The sequence below is a fragment of the Peromyscus eremicus genome, chromosome 9, assembly GCF_949786415.1.
Source record: "Peromyscus eremicus chromosome 9, PerEre_H2_v1, whole genome shotgun sequence".
NCBI lineage: Eukaryota > Metazoa > Chordata > Mammalia > Rodentia > Cricetidae > Peromyscus > Peromyscus eremicus.
The window spans coordinates 82,977,795-82,995,198 of record NC_081425.1 but is presented as its reverse complement, the minus strand read 5'-3'; the positions used below and the strand labels follow the sequence as shown (position 1 = coordinate 82,995,198).

Sequence of the window (17,404 nt, the reverse complement as noted above, 5' to 3'; positions counted from 1 at the left end):
GTGGTCGTGAGCCACCAGACAGGGGCACTGGAAACCAAACTCAGGTCCTCAGCAAAAGCAACACTTGCTCTTAATTGTGAAACCCTTATCTCTCCAGCGTTTATCACTTATCTTTAAAGTCTGCGGAGGGTGGTTTCAAGTCCTAATTCATATCTTTAGGAGCTCAAAGTCTCTAGCAGCATTGTAGAAATGCTGAGGTGTTTTGTTTTAGTCTGCTTGAGACAGGGTCTCATGTAGCCCAAGCTGGCCTCAAGCTCACTGGGTAGCAAGGATGACCTTGAACTTCTGATCCTCCTGCCTCCACCTCCAAGATGCTGGGATTACAGACATGCACCACTCCATCCATCTTATAGATATGTCTTTGATGAATAAAAATATTGGGATTTTATTGGCATACACATTGTCATTTGAATTAATAACTGTCAATTGTTTGATAAGCAAATTCTTTCAAAACATGGAGATCTGAGATCAAATGGGATCTTGGTTGGTGACACTGGACAGCTCTTGGTCACCACTGACAGGTCCAAGCATCTGCAGATGTGCTGAGGTGCCCTGGCAGGGTGGTTGATGGGGAGGAAGGCCTTCCTGAAACAGCTTCTACTTACCAAATCCAAGCTTCCACTCAACAGACAAGTTTGAATACGATCATTCCCATTTTACAGAGAACACAGGCTGGTCGGCAGACTGCGGTGAGATGGCTACTCACAAGTCCATCTTCCCTCACTTTAACTCCAGGCTGGATGAACGGCTCCAGGGCCAAACTGGAGACAGAGGTGACTCGAGTCCCCCCAGGGCAGTGAGAGGCTGGGCCTAGTTGTTAGGTCCCGGGATATGGGGCAGCACACACCATTCTGGGACCCTGAGGTTAAGGCACCAGGATCTGGGAAGCCAGTGTCTGCAGGCTTCTCCAGGCCGATGTGGGTTTCTGGGATCTTTTAGGCCAGGTCAGGGTCCTGGAACCCCTACAAGAGATTAGGGAGGGTTGAGGTTGGAGCCAGGGAGCAGAATAGAGGAGAAAAGCCTAGGCCAGCCTGGAGCAGAAACAGGAGAAGTGTGTGTGTGTTGGGGGGGGGGGGTCGTGGGGGCGTGGAGAAGGGGAGCCCTTCCTGGGCAGGAACCCGGGCGCCCCTCAGCGCAGGCCTTCAGCAAAGCGATTCTGCAGATGGAAGGAATTAAGGGGGAGGGGGAGGGTTCTATGGTGATAGCGAGAGGAGTGTGAGTGTGTGTGTGTGTGTGTGTGTGTGTGTGTGTGTGTATGTGTGTGTTTGAGGGTGGCAAGGGAGACAGAAGGAAGCTTCCAACGAGACACGTTTAAAGAGGCGTTGGAGAACACCAAGACAGCCACAGAAATACAATCAGAGTAACAGCAAGAAGAGGGAAGAGAGGGAAAAAAAGGTGTGAAAACGAATTAGCTGGAGAGGGCTGGGAAGTGATGGGAGCCAGCCTATAGTGGAGCAGGCAGAGAGTGTTTGGGCCCGGTCGGTTCGGAGCTCCGGGCTGAGGAGCTGCGCTGGCCCGGGGAAGGGGGCGGGAGGAGGCCGCTCTTGGAATGGGGGCGGGCAGGGAGCTGCATGTGCGGACCCGCCTTCTTTATCGCCCCGCCCCTACATCCCTATTCAGCCAATGGGGGAGCGAGGACGGGAGCCAGACGGGTCGGGATGGGGCGGGGTCTCGGTGGACCCCACCCTTTAGAAGCGGTCTCCGGAGGGGTCAGCGCCGAGGCAGATAGCGGATCCCCGGGCGGGGCGGGGCGGGCAGCGGGCGGGGCGGGGCGGGGCGGGGCCAAAAGTTTCCTGCCCAACTTTCTCTGCCTCCTTCCTCCGCCCGCGCGCGCCCACTGCTGCAGTCCCGGGAGGCGGCGGTGGTGGCGGCGGCGGCTGCGGGCAACGCGCGGGGCACGGGGCTCTGGGTGATAGCCGTCGGGGCCGGGGCGGCCGGCAGTGGGCACAGGCTCCCCGGTGCCCGCCCCTCCGCCGGGAGGGGGGCGCGAGCGGGCGGCCGGGGAGGGGCCGGCACCGCCACGGCAAAATGAGCCTGCTGTCTGCCATCGACACGAGCGCCGCCTCGGTGTACCAGCCGGCCCAGCTGCTCAACTGGGTCTACCTGTCGCTTCAGGACACACACCAAGCTAGTGCCTTCGATGCCTTCCGGCCCGAGCCGCCCGCCGGCGCCGCGCCCCCGGAGCTGGCCTTCGGCAAGGGCCGCCCGGAGCAGCTGGGCTCTCCCCTGCACTCCAGCTATCTTAACAGCGTCTTCCAGCTGCAGCGCGGAGAGGTGGGTGCCCCAGCGCGCGCTAGCCCCGCGCCCACTGCTCCAGACCCCTTTCCTATCTGGTCTGCTCTTCCTGGCCTGGCCCGGGCTGGCCCCACATTGCCCGGCCCGGCTTGGCTTGGCTTGGATCAGCTTTGCCAAACTTGCCGCCCGAAGTCCCTGGGGCGCCCGGAGCGCGTCACCTCCCGGCAGAACCGCTCGGAGCAGCTCAGGCCTGGGCAGGGCCCTCCCGCCCCCTCTCCCAGCCCCCCGAGCTCTGCTCCTAGTAAGCAGGCTTAGGGGTGTCTCCGGATTCTCTTCAGACTGCCGGGGTGCGGCTAGGGCGGGGACCCCCTTCCTAGTCTTTCCTTCGCCCAACGCTATCAACTTTTCTGGCTGCCGGCAGCTGGGACCCAGGGTTGCAGAGCCTGCTCTGAACTCCTCTGGAAGGGCCTAAGAGCATTCTCCTTCGACCTCCGTGGTTCTTCGCCTGGAGGGCTCCCTGGAAAGCAGTGACTCTTTCAGGGGCTTTTGCTCCCGTTCCCACCACTTGGGAACCCCTAGATCCATCCTGCAGCTGTTTGCCCTCCCCAGCCACATAGGAAGTGGTTTTGGAGGGCTTGACCTAGCAGACTGCTCTGTCCCCTGCCTTCCCAGGCTGGAAGGAAATGAAAGGGAAATCCTTGGGGGGTGGGGGGGGGCGGTGGCTGTGGCGATGGGAGAGAGGCCTCCAGCTGCCTAGTGCCTTTTCCCAAAACCTGGATGTGTGGCAAAGGCTGCTTGTTCAATGGATTCGGTTACAAAGTCTACTTCCCCAGGGCTTGTCCCCAGCTAAATAAATACACAGGTGGCCATGACCTCTCAGCCCCTTTTGTGGGGTTTTATCCAGAGCCTTCCCAGAGTCTATCTCCCACGACCCCACCTCCCCCATTTACTCCAGTTTGGGAATTGCTGATCCTTCGGGGCCTCTTTCACTGGCCTTTTGTGCAGGAGGTAGAGGGAAACACATGGGGGTCACTTTCACTTTTCTGACCTAGGGGTGGTCTGGGAGTAAGGCCTGTGTATCCTGAGGTGTGTTGGGGTCGAGTTGTGGAGCCAGAAGGTCACTCTTTCTGGTCTCGGGTATGTGTTCAACACTGCCACGGTTTCCTGGAGGACCACGGACATGTGCAGCAGTGGTGTAAGACCAGCCCCTCCCAGGCTGCCCGGCTGCCCTGTGGGGGTAGAAGTGGTGCCGGGGGAGGGGGTGGCGGCTGGGTGTGGTGGCAAGGCTGGAAAGGTGCCAGCAGAGCCAGGGGGATAGTATTCATATGCCAAGGCCCTTTATAAAACCGTAAGGCATGCTCTCTGCCCCGAGGAATGGTTCCTGGCTGGGATCTTCCTTTCTTATGACAAGTTGTTGTCACTTGAGGAGCTGGCTTCAGATGACCAATGACTTTGGAGAACTGTTTATGGAGTGTTTCTTTAGTACCTGGGTCTTTTCCATTATTAATTCTCTTACCAAACATTTCTATGCAAGAGTGGGAATGTGGAGCCTGGGGCTACGGAGTCACGCAGACAATTCCTGTGCAAAGGGGGAGCGAGTGGATAGGGTGCTGTCTTGAGTCATAGTTGGATGGAAGTGCACTCAAAGGGGGGGGGTGGTCTTCCATCTAGGGAGAAGATGACCATGGCCCAGAGGTCCAGCAGGACCCCAACGAGGCTTTGCAAGACTACCTCTGCTCCCACCCGGCGATGCCTTTTCCTCTGGTGGTCTCTGCTCTGCTGCCTGCCCATCAATCCGTGATCCTCTCAGGAAATTTTACACCTCCAGGATCCCAGCTGTGGTTCAGTGAGACCTGTCTCCTACCACTTTGTTGCTGTTTTCCTCAGTTTCCCTCAAGAAAGGGCCCAGTGTGGGAGGAGCTGGAGCCATGGTGGGGGAAGTCTCTTGTGATCTGGCTCCAGGGAGCTCCCATCTCTCCGGTCCTCAGCTTTCCCGTAGAGTAGATTTAATCTCTGCTGTCACCCAGGGTGGTGTGTTTGAGGTTGGAGGCATATATAAACAAGAGAATATCTGCCAGCAGACAGCCTGGACCCAGGAGATGAGAGGGACTTTTCTCACTAAAAGCCCTATGGCTTCCTCGGAGGCTGGAGAGCTGGACTTCTCTTGGGTTCTGGCTCCCTCATTCTCACCTCCCAGTCCTTGACCTCTTACACCCTCTCAAAACCCCAGCCATGTTCTTGGGCATGGGCCTTTCCTGAGTCCAGGGCTTAGCTGGTGACATGATATGGCCGAGAAGGTGAGGACCCCCCCCCCCCAAGTCAATGCCACCACCAAGGGGCTGGGTGCAAAAGCAGCAAGTTCTGTGTCTCCAGAGGGGACTTTAGGAAGGGACCCAGGGTCTACAAGCATTGCCATTCTGTTCGAGGCCTGGCAGGCCCGGTGGCAGCGCCTGTGGATGTGACTTGCATGCTGACCGCTGACCAGAGCCCGTCTGCACCAGCCCGTGTGCCAAGAGCCCACCCCACCCCCTCCTGCACCGCCCCCAGGCTGCTCCCTCCACAATAGCAAAACACCATGAATGCAGCTGGCATTGGGGGAGGTGAGGATATGGGGGCACAGAAGCCTATTGTGCCCCTGAAACCTCAGCCCTGGGAGCTGAAGATAAGCCAAGGGTCCTGAGTGGCCCTCCGGCTCTGGGAGCAGGAGGAAGATGGACGCATTCACATACAAGTGCAGGACAAGCCCCAGGAGGTGGCTCTCGAGTGGACATGGACACTTTGTCGTGTCTGAGAACACGTCTGGGTTCTGAGCCGAGACCTGGTAAACCTGACTTTCAGAAATGGCATCTGTGGTCACAGCTGTGTGTCTTCAGAGAGAGAGAGACTCCTGGGCTGAGGCCCTCTGTCCTTCCTCCAGGTGCTGCAGGAGGAGGTGGGGCCTAGGAGGGGGTTGGACCGCATGGATCTTCCGTGCCAAATTCTGTTTGGAATTTAAATTCCCAGCAGTGTAAGCCACCGCGAATTCCATATCTGGAAAAGTAGAGTGAAGCATTACCTCTCGGACCCTTGGAGGGAGGGGTTCTCAGAACTGGTCCTGGGCAGTCTTTGTACCCCACACCCTCCACACCAGGGAAATGAGACTGCCCCATGTCATTTAATTCAGAGTCTTAGGACAACTTTCCCCTTTTCTCTGAGACTAGAAGTAGCCGGAAAGTGCTGCCCCACTGTCGAAGAACCACCCCTCCTTTGTGAGCATGGGGCGGGGTGGGGGGTGGGGGGGTGGGGGTGGGGGTGGGGGATGAAGGCTCAAACAGGCTTGGAAAGCACAGCATATGTCCTTTAGTTCACACAATGCTCGCTAGCACAGTAGAGGCTCAGAGAAATTCTACATTCCAAAATGTGATAACAGTTCCTCATCCCAACATTGCCTTTTTTTTTTTTTTTTTTTTTTTTTTTGGTTTTTCAAGACAGGGTTTTTCTGTGTAGTTTTGGTGCCTGTGCTGGATCTTGCTCTATAGGCCAGGCTGGCCTTGAACTCACAGAGATCCACCTGGCTCTGCCTCCTGAGTGCTGGGATTAAAGGCATGCGCCGCCGCCACCACCACCACCCCGGCATCCCAACATTTCTTATAGTTAATTCAACGGAGGATGGTTTTGGCTCAGGATACCTGCCAGTGTTCTTCCAGCCATCTCCAGGTCCTGTGATGTTCCACTGAGTCAGCTATACAGTCTCTTGGGCTGCATAGCTCTAAACTTCAGGAAGCTCTTCTTAGTGACATAAGGTGTGTAGGGGGGACCCCTGAGTCCTCACATCACTTTCCACAGTGCTGCGGAGGCCACTCTTGGCCGCTGTGGCCCACTCACTGCAGATTTGTTAGTGGTTTCCAGGGTCTTCAGCTCTTCCGCACAGAGATAGCAATGAGAAATAATGGGAACAAATATAGAGTCTTGTACAAGGTTCCAGCTGGAGGAGGTGGCTCATATTTGTGTTCCTAGCATAGGAGGATTGCCATGAGTTCAAGGCCAGCCTAGGCTAGAGTAAAACCCTGTCTCAAAAAACAAAGTAGGGTTGGTGAGAGGGATGGGTGGGCAAAGGCTCCTGCCATCATGCCTGGCAACCTGAGTTAAATCCCTGGGTCCCACACGGTAGAAAGAGGGAACCGACTCCTACAGGTTGTCCTCTGACCTTTATGTGCGTGCTGTGGTGTGTGCCCACAAACGCACAGATAAATAACTAAGTGCAAACATTAAAAACAAACAAACAGAAGTCCCCAGCCTAGACAGCTGTTGGGAGTTTGGTTGAAATACCACGTGTGCCTGCAGCAGGTGTCCAGAGGCTCCCCAGTGTGGACATGTGGAACAAAGTCACTCTCCTCGCTAGCAGGGGGCTGAGCTTGACTCCCACAGTCTTTGTGGTCTGGCTGAGATGGGAGGCAGGCAGCCCCGATCATGGGAGGAATGTTCTAGAGGTCTGACTAGGGAAGAGTTCCCAAATGTCTGACCCCTCCCCCTAGGATGCTGAACAGTGACTCGGGCAAGGAGGCTGCCACTTGAGAGGGGTTGGCACAGGCAGCCTGGCTCTCCTCAGTCAAACTAAATTGACTGCCTGGATCTGGGCTCAGAGGGAGACCATGCCTTGGGCCATGCCAGTCAAGTGGAGGGAGGTCAGGGGCTTCAGTCATAAATGATTAGTGGCAACAGAACAAAAAGGTGGCATAAATGGGGAGCAGCAAGCAGCCCTGTTTTGTTTTTTGAGACTGTGCTTCACCCTACCTCAGGCTGGCCTTGAACCCAGGTCAGTTCTCCTGTTTTAGTATCCCAGGTGCTTGGAATACAGGCATGAGCCATCAACTCCAACTGGAATATAATTCTTCATCACTTCCACTGTGTGGAGAGGAACGCAGAGGCCTGCATGACCGAGTCATCAGTAGAGCTAGATCTAAACCAGTTCTGCATCCCAGCCTGGACCGATCTCTGTGGCCTGTGTTGCAGCTGGTCTCTGGGTTAGTTCCTACCTGCATCTTCCTCTGGGCCCTGTACATGTCAGGCACCTCACCTGAGACTTCCTAACATGCCACAGCACTTCTGATATTTGGTTTGGATCCAAATCCTTTTTTTTTTTTTTTTTTTTTTTTTTTTTTCTGAGGCAAGGTCTTGCTGGCCTCAAACTTGCTATGTAGCTAAGAATGGCCATGAAGTTCTGATCTCTTTGCCTCCACCCGACAAGTACTGGGATTACAAGGGTATGTGTCATGTCCAGTTTAGGCAGTGCTGGTGATCAAACCCAGGGCTTCATGCATGCTAGGAAAGCACTCTACCAAAAGCCACCTTTTTGAAGAGTCATGGGCATTTGTGTAGGACTGGGTTTCCTAATTGTTCCTACTTTGATTGGCCTGGTTTAGGAGACACAGAGGAGAAAAACCATGTTTCCCTATTTTATTCCCATGTTTCTGCCTGGGCCAGCAGCCCTGTTGTCCAGAGGAAGAGGTTGTATTCAGAGAGCTAGGGACAGAATCAAGCACATGCCATTGGATCTGTTCTCCAACCTCAGTGTGTGTGTGTGTGTGTGTGTGTGTGTGTGTGTGTGTGTGTGTGTGCGCGCGCGCACACACATGCATGCATGTGTTAATATCTTCTGTGGCTCAATCATCCTTTGGCTGCACTGGTTAACTTGTAATTTCTGGAAGGACCTAGCAGTCTTGTGTGTCGAAGCCTTTATATTGCTTATGATTATACTATGATATCATTTCCAGCTCCATCCCAATGGGTAGATTCCAAAGTGTTCCTTATGGCACAAATGGATGTCCCTCCTGAGAGGCCCGGAGTGGCTGCCTTAGGGAGCAGCTCTGCTTCCAGCTGCCCTAACAACATGGGCTGTGGTAGCCAAGGTGTGATGCTTTAGGCCAGCAACAGGCTGGGCAGCTAGACTGCCATGCACTGGGCCATAGCTGTGTCTCTCTACAGCTCTGTTGTTGGACTTGCGGGTAGGAATCCTGCCTCTCCCAGCTTAGCATGATACTCACTCAGTGCTTTGGCCACACTGGATGCTTAGCTCCTTCTACTAGGTGGGTGGGGGTAGGGCAGATGGCTGGGAACCTGGTCTCTCTTCTGTCTTCAGCTGCTGATGAAGTGGATGGTCTCCCCTGTCTCAGCCGCCTGTGTTGTCTCAAGGAACGGGTGTTGGTGGCTAGATGAATTGCAATGAGCTGACTTGAGAAATGGTGAAACCCTGTCCTGATCCGTGTCCTGGTATTGGCTTTGATGGGCAGATGGCCCTCACCCTTTTCCGTCACGAGAATCTTAAGGCATTTGGACTCCCTGGTGTGAGCCCAGTACATATGACACAAGCACACATGTCTGCCCATGACGTCACAGTTCGTGGACACCCTCACTTCACAGTGGATTCCAGGTCCAGGCCTCTGCTGTAGAGGATATGGCCTCAGTTGTGCCCTGGACTGGCTAATACCGTAGTGCTGCCCAGTCCTTGGTTTTTCAGATTCGTGCTTTCTGTTCTTGCTTGACAAGTGTGCTTCACAAGTGTGAGGCACAGGGTCCCCAGTGCTTGTGTGCTAGGTGGTCAGAGGGCAAGGAGCCACGTCCCATGAGCACCATCAAGTGAGTGGTGACCCCGGGTTGGGGGCCGAAGAACGGAGGTGGGGATAAAGTCTTCACTCTTCCCTAGGTCTGCTAGGCTCTATCCTGTCTCCACTGTCTACTCCTGCAGTCCCTGGTCTCTATTTCTTTCTGCCCCCTTCCACGTGACCTTAGTCTAGGATCTTTTATTGAGCACCAGCTGGGTAGGGAGAACTATTTTACATGTGAAGTGTGAGAGCAGGGCCCATACAGGCAAAGGGTCATGATCTGACTTGGCCAGTTCATAGGTTCCTGGCCTTGGAAACAAGAATGGGGGCGGAGCTGAGTGTGGCAGGGAAGCCCTCAGTTATGGTGTGTCTCATTTCCCTGTGGCTCCCGTTTCACCTGTGTGTCCTGTCTCCTGTACCCCAACCCAGCACATACCCACCTGTCTGTGTGTAGAGGGTGGGTTTGTGCACCATTCCAGGTAGGCCTTAGGGACAGAAGTACAGATCTCTGGAAGAAGGGGTGCAGTAATCGGTAGTTTCTTATTGCAATGTGTGCTGTATGTGTTGGGTGCAGAGGTGAGTGTAAATGCATTTTCTTTGGGCTGCCAACCAGCTTCCAAATAAGGACACGGAGACTTATTATGAATGCTCAGCCTTAGCTTAGGTTTGTTCCATTAGCTCTTTTAACTTAATTTAACCTGTTTCTGTTCATCTATGTTTTGCCTCAGGGCTTTTTACCTTTATTTCATTCTGTATGCCCTGCTTTCCTGCTTCCTCCATGTCTGTCTGTCTGTCTGGCCCCTTGCATCTCCTTTTCTCCTTCTCTCTCTGTCTCTGTTGAGCCTAGATTCTCCCTCCTACTTCCTCTATCTGCCTAGAAGTCCCACCTATATCTCCTGCCAAGCTATTGACCATTTAGCTTTTTGTTAGACCAATCAGGTGCCTGAGGCGGGCAACGTAAACAAATGCAACACATCTTTGCATAGTTAAACTAATATTCTACAACATAAATGCAACACATCTTTACATAAACTAATATTCCACAACATAAATGCAACACATCTTTACATAGTTAAACTAATATTCCACAACAGGTGAGGGCTGGGTGGCTTTGGGTGCAGAGCTGGCTGGGTGGCTTTAGGAGATGAGAAGATAGTTGTCTGGCTGGTGAAAGAAACCCCATAGAACTAGGTGCTAGAGTCAGGCTCCTTGCTCTGGGCCTGTTTTGGGTGAGAGCAGGACATAGGTCATCTCTGTTTGCTAATCTCCCTGGAGTAGCCTGCCTGTGGCCCAGCCACGAACACTGCCTCCACCATTGTTGGCCTTGCCCATGGCTGCATCTCACCTTCCACCTGCTGCCCTGCTGCTCCTGCCTCTCTGTCTCGCCTCTCATCTCTAGGGTTCAGCATTCCACTCTCTCTGGGCCATTCTCAGAAGTATCTGCCTACCTATGCAGAGCCTGCCGGTTCCGCCCTCGCCTGTGGTGCCCTCTGATAGTCCTGCAGGGGAGTCCAGCTGGGCAGGCTTCTCTGGGGAGAGTGGGCCACAGCCTTAGGACTCTGCCTCTGTTCGCCCCAGTCTACAGCAGAACTAACCTTCACCAGAACCCAGCTCCCTCACAGAGCCCAGAGAAGCAGGTACCACATCTTGCTCAGCACCGAGGAGCTTTACATATGATGTCACACCTGACACCGTCCTCTGGCTACCTTTTTATAGGTGGAGACAGGCCTTGGAGGCTGTGTGCGGGTAAAATATAACTGGCCAACACATTTTGCCTGTGTTGCCTTGGGCAATCACTAAGTCTCTTTGAGTCTCAGTCTCCAGCTCTACAAGAATGAGATCAGTGCTCAAATAAAATAGTGTCTTAGCAGTTAAGGGGAACTAAGACAAAGAAGAGATTCTGTAGATTATACCAGAACGACTCAGTAGCGGTCAGAACAAGCCAGTGTCTTCTCATTGACTTTTCCCTATCAGCCCATCAAGAATCTTAGAGAAGGTTCCAGCAATGACCATGAGTCTGATGCCGTGTATCAAATATATATGCCGGCTTCTGCAGCCACTGACCCAGGACGATGTTGTAGTCCAGAGGCTTACTCACGTCATAAGTGGGCCTGCCCTCCTTGGACAGCAGGGCCTTGGGAACGCATGCATCTCTGCTTTGCTTGCTGGCCCTGCAGTGTAGGTGAATGGCTGATCACCTTTTCCATGCTGGGTCCTGGGTGCGTTTCAGAACCTGAGTGTCTGAATGAGCAGTGGTGCACCTGCAGGGACAGGCAAGTTTGTCCTCCCTCCCTTCTGTTCCAAGAGGGCAGTCCCAAGCCTATGCTCTGCCCAGTTCCTGCAGGCCAGGAAAACGGCCGAGACTTGCCTTTCACCTCTGTGGCCAGAGCTCAAATAGGGCTTTGCGGAGGAAATGGCTTTCTGACATGCAAAGCCCGCCCCTGACCAGGCAAGTGGGGCTCTTGGCTCTTAGTGTCAACTGGGTCTGAGTCCCTGCAGCCCTCAGAACCTCGGTTTCTCGACTAATAACATGGGAATGTGGTTGAATCAACTGACTGCTCTCTGGATTCTTAGTTCTGAGTGGTGTTTGTCTTGGGTTGGGGCTTGGAGAGGAAAGCTGCGGCAGTCATGTGGACAGGCTGGGGGACAGTGGAGGCCAGGATTTGGGAGGGGGAGTCTAGCCTTGCTGTGTCCATGGAGCTACTAGAGAAAGCATATCTGTGACCCTTGGGGGCATTGGGGCTACTGAGTTGTCAGAGAGGGGGTGGCTTGCTCAGAAGCCTTTGGCTGTTTGGGGATGCCTGAGGGGCTGTTGTGAGCCCAGGAGTGTGGCCACAGGCCTGGGGAGAGGACTGTTTAAGGTGTAATTAGTGTACTTTTGGCGTCCACCAAACTTCCCCTTCCTCTTAAAACAGTCTTGAAGGCTGCAGACTTGTTTAAATCCTATCCAGCAAAAAGGAAAGAGAAGGCAAGAGAAGAGGGTTGTTATTTTGCGAAATTGCAGTTCCCAGCCGTGAGCGTGAGTCACAGGGTCTGGAGCTTCAGATTTCTTGTTTGGATGAACTTTTCTCCCAGAGGCTGGGGCTGTGTTGTCCCAACTCAGGCCACTTTGGGACGATAGAGCTGGCGGCCTCCGGGCGCGGGACAGGTCTCCCTGTCAAGATATAGAGCGGCCTGGGAGTTTGATGCTCTGAGGCCCGTGAAGTGGCTGCTGCCGCCCAAATTTTTCAGGGGGCACTGGGCAAAGCAGATTTGGGTCAGGAAGGAGGTCAGGAATGGATTCAGATGGTCCAATGGAGTCAGAGTTTTGGCTTGGGGAGGCGGAGGGGTCGGGAGGTGAATGGTGGTGGTGGTGGTATTTTAGTGAGAATATGCTTAGTGCCATGGAACTGTACGCTTTAAAATCGTTAAACTGGTAACTCGTTATGGATATTTGATCACACACCAGAATATGCCCTTGGTCCCAAGCCACCGCTGTGGTGACTCTGAGGCGGAGCCCAGAAAACTGTTTTTGTTACTGGTTTCCAGGTCATTCAGTACAAGTTTGGAATACTCATTTCATCTGTTAAGTAGGGGGGGTAGTGACTCACTGGAGTGTGATGAGAGCCAGTGATCTCCCTAGGTGCACAGTTCCTAGGGTTCAGCCGGTCACCATGGCCACCTTGTCTGATTCCCACCAGAGCTGTCCCCCTGTACTTCAGAAAGTGACCCCGTATAGGCAGGCTCACTGCCTCCAGGATTGGGACTGTTGCCTCCCAGGGAGCCACTCCATCCTGGGCTTGCCCAAGAGCTAGAGTTGGCCTAGACCACGTGCTGATTGGTGCTGGAGTGCTCTGACCTGAGTTTCATGGTGCACCAGATGGCTAAGTACATGGTCGTCAGGAGCCGTGTGGTTCCGTCACCGCAGGAAAGCTGTGTGCTAGCCATGGGCAGCTCCAGGTATGGCATCTTTGTGTTCTTCCATGGCCAGACTATGGCCAAAAAAAAAAACGTAAGAGGGAATAGAGGTCCAGAGAAGGAAAGGGCCAGTTCAGGGTCACCCAGCAGGTGTCCGAGGTGTGGTCTTACCTGGCAGGTGAGGACTGGATCCTCTAGGAGCTGAGTGACCAGCTTCTGAAGATGGAAACATGAGATTAGAAGCCATTCTCTTTGGGGTTAGGCAGGGTGTACCCCATGCCTTAGACTTCTGTCAATTCTCTTCTCTCTCTTTCTCACACTGAGGAGACAGAGGACCGCCCCTGCTCTAGGCCTGCCCCCGCCCACTTTGTAAAGGAGTCTAAGATCTTGGGTTTAGGGACCTTGTTTCTCTATCAGCCTAAGGACTCCTGAAAACAAGGCCTCATCTCCACATCAGCCCGAGGCCAGAGCTCATCTCTGCCCCTTGGGGCATCTGTGGTGGGCTCAGAGGACTCCAACCACTGTGCCCGGGTTCACTGTTGACTTTCCCGGGGAAGCTGCTGCTTTCTAGCCTTGGCCCTTCACTAGGAAAGGGGAGCCCTTGGTCATTCCTTGCCAGCCCCACCACAGGCCCCACCTCTGCTTAATTCCGGTGTGCCATGCCACCCGGAGCCCGTGATACCTATAAATAGAGGCTGTATACACCAGGAGGGCCTGAGCTGTGTATGCTCGGGAGCTCAACGGGTGTCTGGTTCCTGTCATGTGGAGGTGGGAGAGGTAGCCACTTCCCTCTCCAGGCTCTCAGAGAGGTGGCTCAGGCTGGCCGAGCTCCTCTGTGCAAAATGGCAGCCACATTACAAGCTCCCAAGTCTCTTCCTTACTAGATGGGAAGTAGAGTCGACAGAGATGTGTCTGAAGTCCCTCCATAGCTGACAAGTGGCTTCCCATGATGTGTCTGTATTAGTCACTTTTCTTGTTTCCAGAGCAGCTTAAGGAAGAAGGGTGTGCTTCTTCCAGTGCTACCCACACCAGAGGGTACTTCCGTCATGACCGGGAGGTCGTGCCATCAGGAGCCTGGGGCCGATGGTCATGTCACATTGCTGCAAACCTGATTGGCCTTTTTATTGAGTGCAGGACCCCAGCCCATGGAATGGTGCCTCCCACATTTAGGGTGGGTCTTCCCAAATTGCTTAACCCAATCTGGAAACTCCCTCACAGACATGCTGAGAGATTTATCTCCTGCGTGATTCTAGATCCTGTCGAGTTGATAGTGTTAGCCTCTACATCTGGTGCAGTGTGTCAGGAACTGATAGCAACACCAGTCACAGCTGTTAACATTATCACCATGTACCCAGGGGTCCTAGGGGCCAGACATATGACCAAGTACTTTAGACTCATGACTTCACTTTACCCTTATGCAAGCCTTGGGGGGGTCTCTCTTATGTTCCCACAGTATAGTCAGGGCCTCCGAGGCCAAACCCACAACTAGAGTTAGGATTTGAACTCAGGCTTTGGGGCTGGCTGAAAGTTCTGTGTGAACTGGTGTGGCATGGTGAGTGAAAGCCTCCTTTACCACAGCCCTGAATGGCCTCTGTTCCCACAGGCGCTGAGCAGCAGTGTGTACAGGAATGCTTCGCCCTATGGCTCCCTCAACAACATCGCGGATGGCCTCAGCTCCCTCACCGAGCATTTCTCAGACCTGACGCTCACCTCTGAGGCCCGCAAGCCCAGCAAGCGGCCTCCGCCCAACTACCTGTGCCACCTCTGTTTCAACAAAGGACACTACATTAAGGATTGCCCTCAGGTAAGGTAGCTCAGCCCTGCTGAGCGCTCCGAGCTTCCTGCCTGCCTGGGTCTGGGGGCAAGTGGACACCATGGTTTCCCCTGGCCCTCTGTTTCCCTGATACTGTTAAGTGAGCTAAGGCTGTCTGGCATAGAGGGACGTAGACCCCACTTGGGTCCGTGATGCTTGCTCAGCAATCTACATGGGGGATCTGGACCCAAACCAGGCCCTCACGTGAGGTTCTGGCCCTTTGGGTCCCACAAGTGGTCCTGCAGGGTGGGTCCCATTATAGTGGGGCAGGAGGCATCCAGCAATCTCTTCATAACTCTCCGGAGGCCCCATCTGCTCACACTCACCACGAAGGAATGTGGGCTCCTGGCCAGGAATCCAGATGTGCACCCCCTCCCTCAGATCCACCACAGCCTCCTCTGCCTAGAGCAAGGAAGGATCAGGGTCCTGGCCTATTTGTGCCCCAGGGTAGGTCTAGGTAGAGGCATTGGGTGCCAGGAGACTTGGCGTCCTTCTCAGGGCGCAGGACTGGGAGATGGAGGGTGTTGGGGACAGCCCCACTCTGTCCGCTGGGCTGTGATAAAGCAAGGCAGCTGTGGCTGATTCCACTCCCTGGGTGACAGACTCCCCGACAGAGACAGACAGGCTCCTGGGGAGCGAAGACAGCAGCCATCTTTCTCAGTGCTGTTTGAGCTTATCGGTGATCCTTTTCCCCCAGTATTTTTCCACATTTTCTGCTTTTTATTTTATTTTATAATGCGGTGCTGGATTTATTTTATATATGTAATGGAAATGGAATCCCATCAACTCTGAAAAGCCATGTCGTATTTACCAGAGTGGAGCTGGGTGGGGAGCCAGGATGGGCTGGCCACTCGTTACATCCCAGGCGCTTCTCAGGAAGGGCTGTGTTAGGCTTGGTGCCCTTGGTGCTCCAAGTCTAGCCCCAACACAGCTCTTCACAGTTCCAGGGAACTTGCTAGAAAAGCAGAACCCCAGGCCCACCCTAAACCCCCTGGCCTTCCCCAGTGGAGCCCTACATGGTGGGAGCTCACCACTGACAGTGTCCCCCACACTCCACACCCCATCTTTCCATGGGGGCAGTGAAGTCATGTGGCTTCACTGGAGGCTGAGCTCTCCTCCTCCTCCAGGACTCTCTGGGTAGAACTCTGATCAGGCAATAGATAAGGATTTAGAGTCTGCCCAGGGCCCACTAACTGGCAGCTGCTTCCCAGCTAAGAGCTCCCACATGTAAGCCATTCAGGACACCTCCAGAACCGCCTCGCCGTGGGCAGCTTGGGAAATGGGTGAGCAAGACCCACTCACACTGAGGAGGAGACAGACCCTGCGCCACTGTACCCTGACAGCCAGCCTGTCAGGTAACGCTGGTGACTGCCTGTGTGTCAGACTCGCATGTGCCTCTTGCTGAGAGGCTGAGATGAGTACTTTGAGCAAGGAAGGAACTCCTGCAGAAGTTGAGCTGGTCAGGGGAGGAGCCAGGATTTTAACTCGGGTGAGAGTCCTCTGAATACTGGGATAGAGGGGCCCTTGGTTTCCAGCACTGTGCTGACACTGGCTCTCCTTCGCGGGGATCATTCTCTCTTAGCTCTATGGCAGGTGAGGGAGGAGGGACCAGGTGGCATTGGGACAGATGAGTCTCTAAGAGCTTCGGAGCTGAGGAAGACACAGAATTGCTACCTGGTGCCTCCATGAGTACTGGGACCACCCTTACCTGAGACCTTTGCTTTGTGCAGCCTAGACCAGCTAGAGCTGGCTGAGACTGTCCTATCCTGGTCCATATCTTGATCCTGGAGGCCCAGGGATCTCCCTGCCTGCTTCAGCGGTGGAGGCAGAATTGGGATAAGGCAAAGGAGAACCCTAACTAGCACATGAGTGCAGTGATTCAAGGCAGGGGAAGGACCTGGCAGGGCCTGGCCCAATGGAAATGCTTGCTTGGTACAGGATGTCGGGCTTTACTCTCTTCGCTTGGACACCACCATGACGAGAGTACCCCCCAGCTGGGTGCTAGATGGCGGAGATTTGGGTGGGCTGGCATTGAGTTAGATGCTCACCACCCTCCGTTGACCACAAGCAGCTGCTGGGCCACAGGGCCACGTTCCTCCCTCTACCCTTGCCGTCTGACTCCTGAACCAGCTGAGATTCTTATGCTGTCAGGTGTTGAGCACGAGTCTTCCTCAAGAGAGAAAAGGTTTTATAAACCTGTGATTCAATCCGAAACGATATACACAACAGGCCAAAATATGCCATATGTAAGTGAGATGTGGTGACCCACCCCTGTACTGGTCGTATCATGGGTCATGATTTCTTTTTAAGATGGAGTGGTATCCCACCAAACTGATATGCCTTCTCAGTCTTCAGTGGACAGCTGGCTGCTTCCACCCACTACCATGGATAGTGTTGCTGTGGGTGTGGGCTTAGAAATATCCCTGAAAATCCTTGATTTTGGTTTTCCACTCTGAACTTCTTTTTTTTGGTTCTTCAAGACAGGATTTCTCTTTGGTTTTGGTGCCTGTCCTGCATCTCACTCTGTAGATCAGGCTGGCCTCAAACTCACAGAGATCCTCCTGCCTCTGCCTCCCGAGTGCTGGCATTAAAGGTGTGCACCACCACCACCCGGCTCACTCTAAACTTTATTGTGCCCTTCTGTGAAGTTAGTTTATCCTTGTTCTCGTGTCTTGGTGTGGAGGCAAAGGTTGGTTCACTGACTATACACTTTTTCATTGTTATCGTTTGTTTTTGTTATGAGACAGTCTGTCTGTACAGTCCAGGTTGGCCTCAAACTTGTGATCAGCATGCTTCAGCCACCCATGTGCTGAGTACGTATACTCGGCCCCATCTTCATTTTTGTTTTGTTCTTGTTTGGTTTGGAGACAGGATCTTA

General features: G+C 53.9%; 1 protein-coding gene across 1 annotated transcript in view; it reads left to right on the top strand.

Moving 5' to 3' along the window:
• The first annotated feature begins 1,951 nt into the window (after positions 1–1,951).
• The window catches only part of Zcchc24 (zinc finger CCHC-type containing 24), a 54,598-nt gene continuing 39,145 nt past the window's right edge, over positions 1,952–17,404 (top strand). The window contains exons 1-2 of the mRNA XM_059273885.1: positions 1,952–2,274; positions 14,317–14,517. Coding sequence (XP_059129868.1) covers positions 2,029–2,274; positions 14,317–14,517 — 447 coding nt within the window. The 5' untranslated portion in view covers positions 1,952–2,028. The remainder of the gene's footprint in view (positions 2,275–14,316; positions 14,518–17,404) is intronic.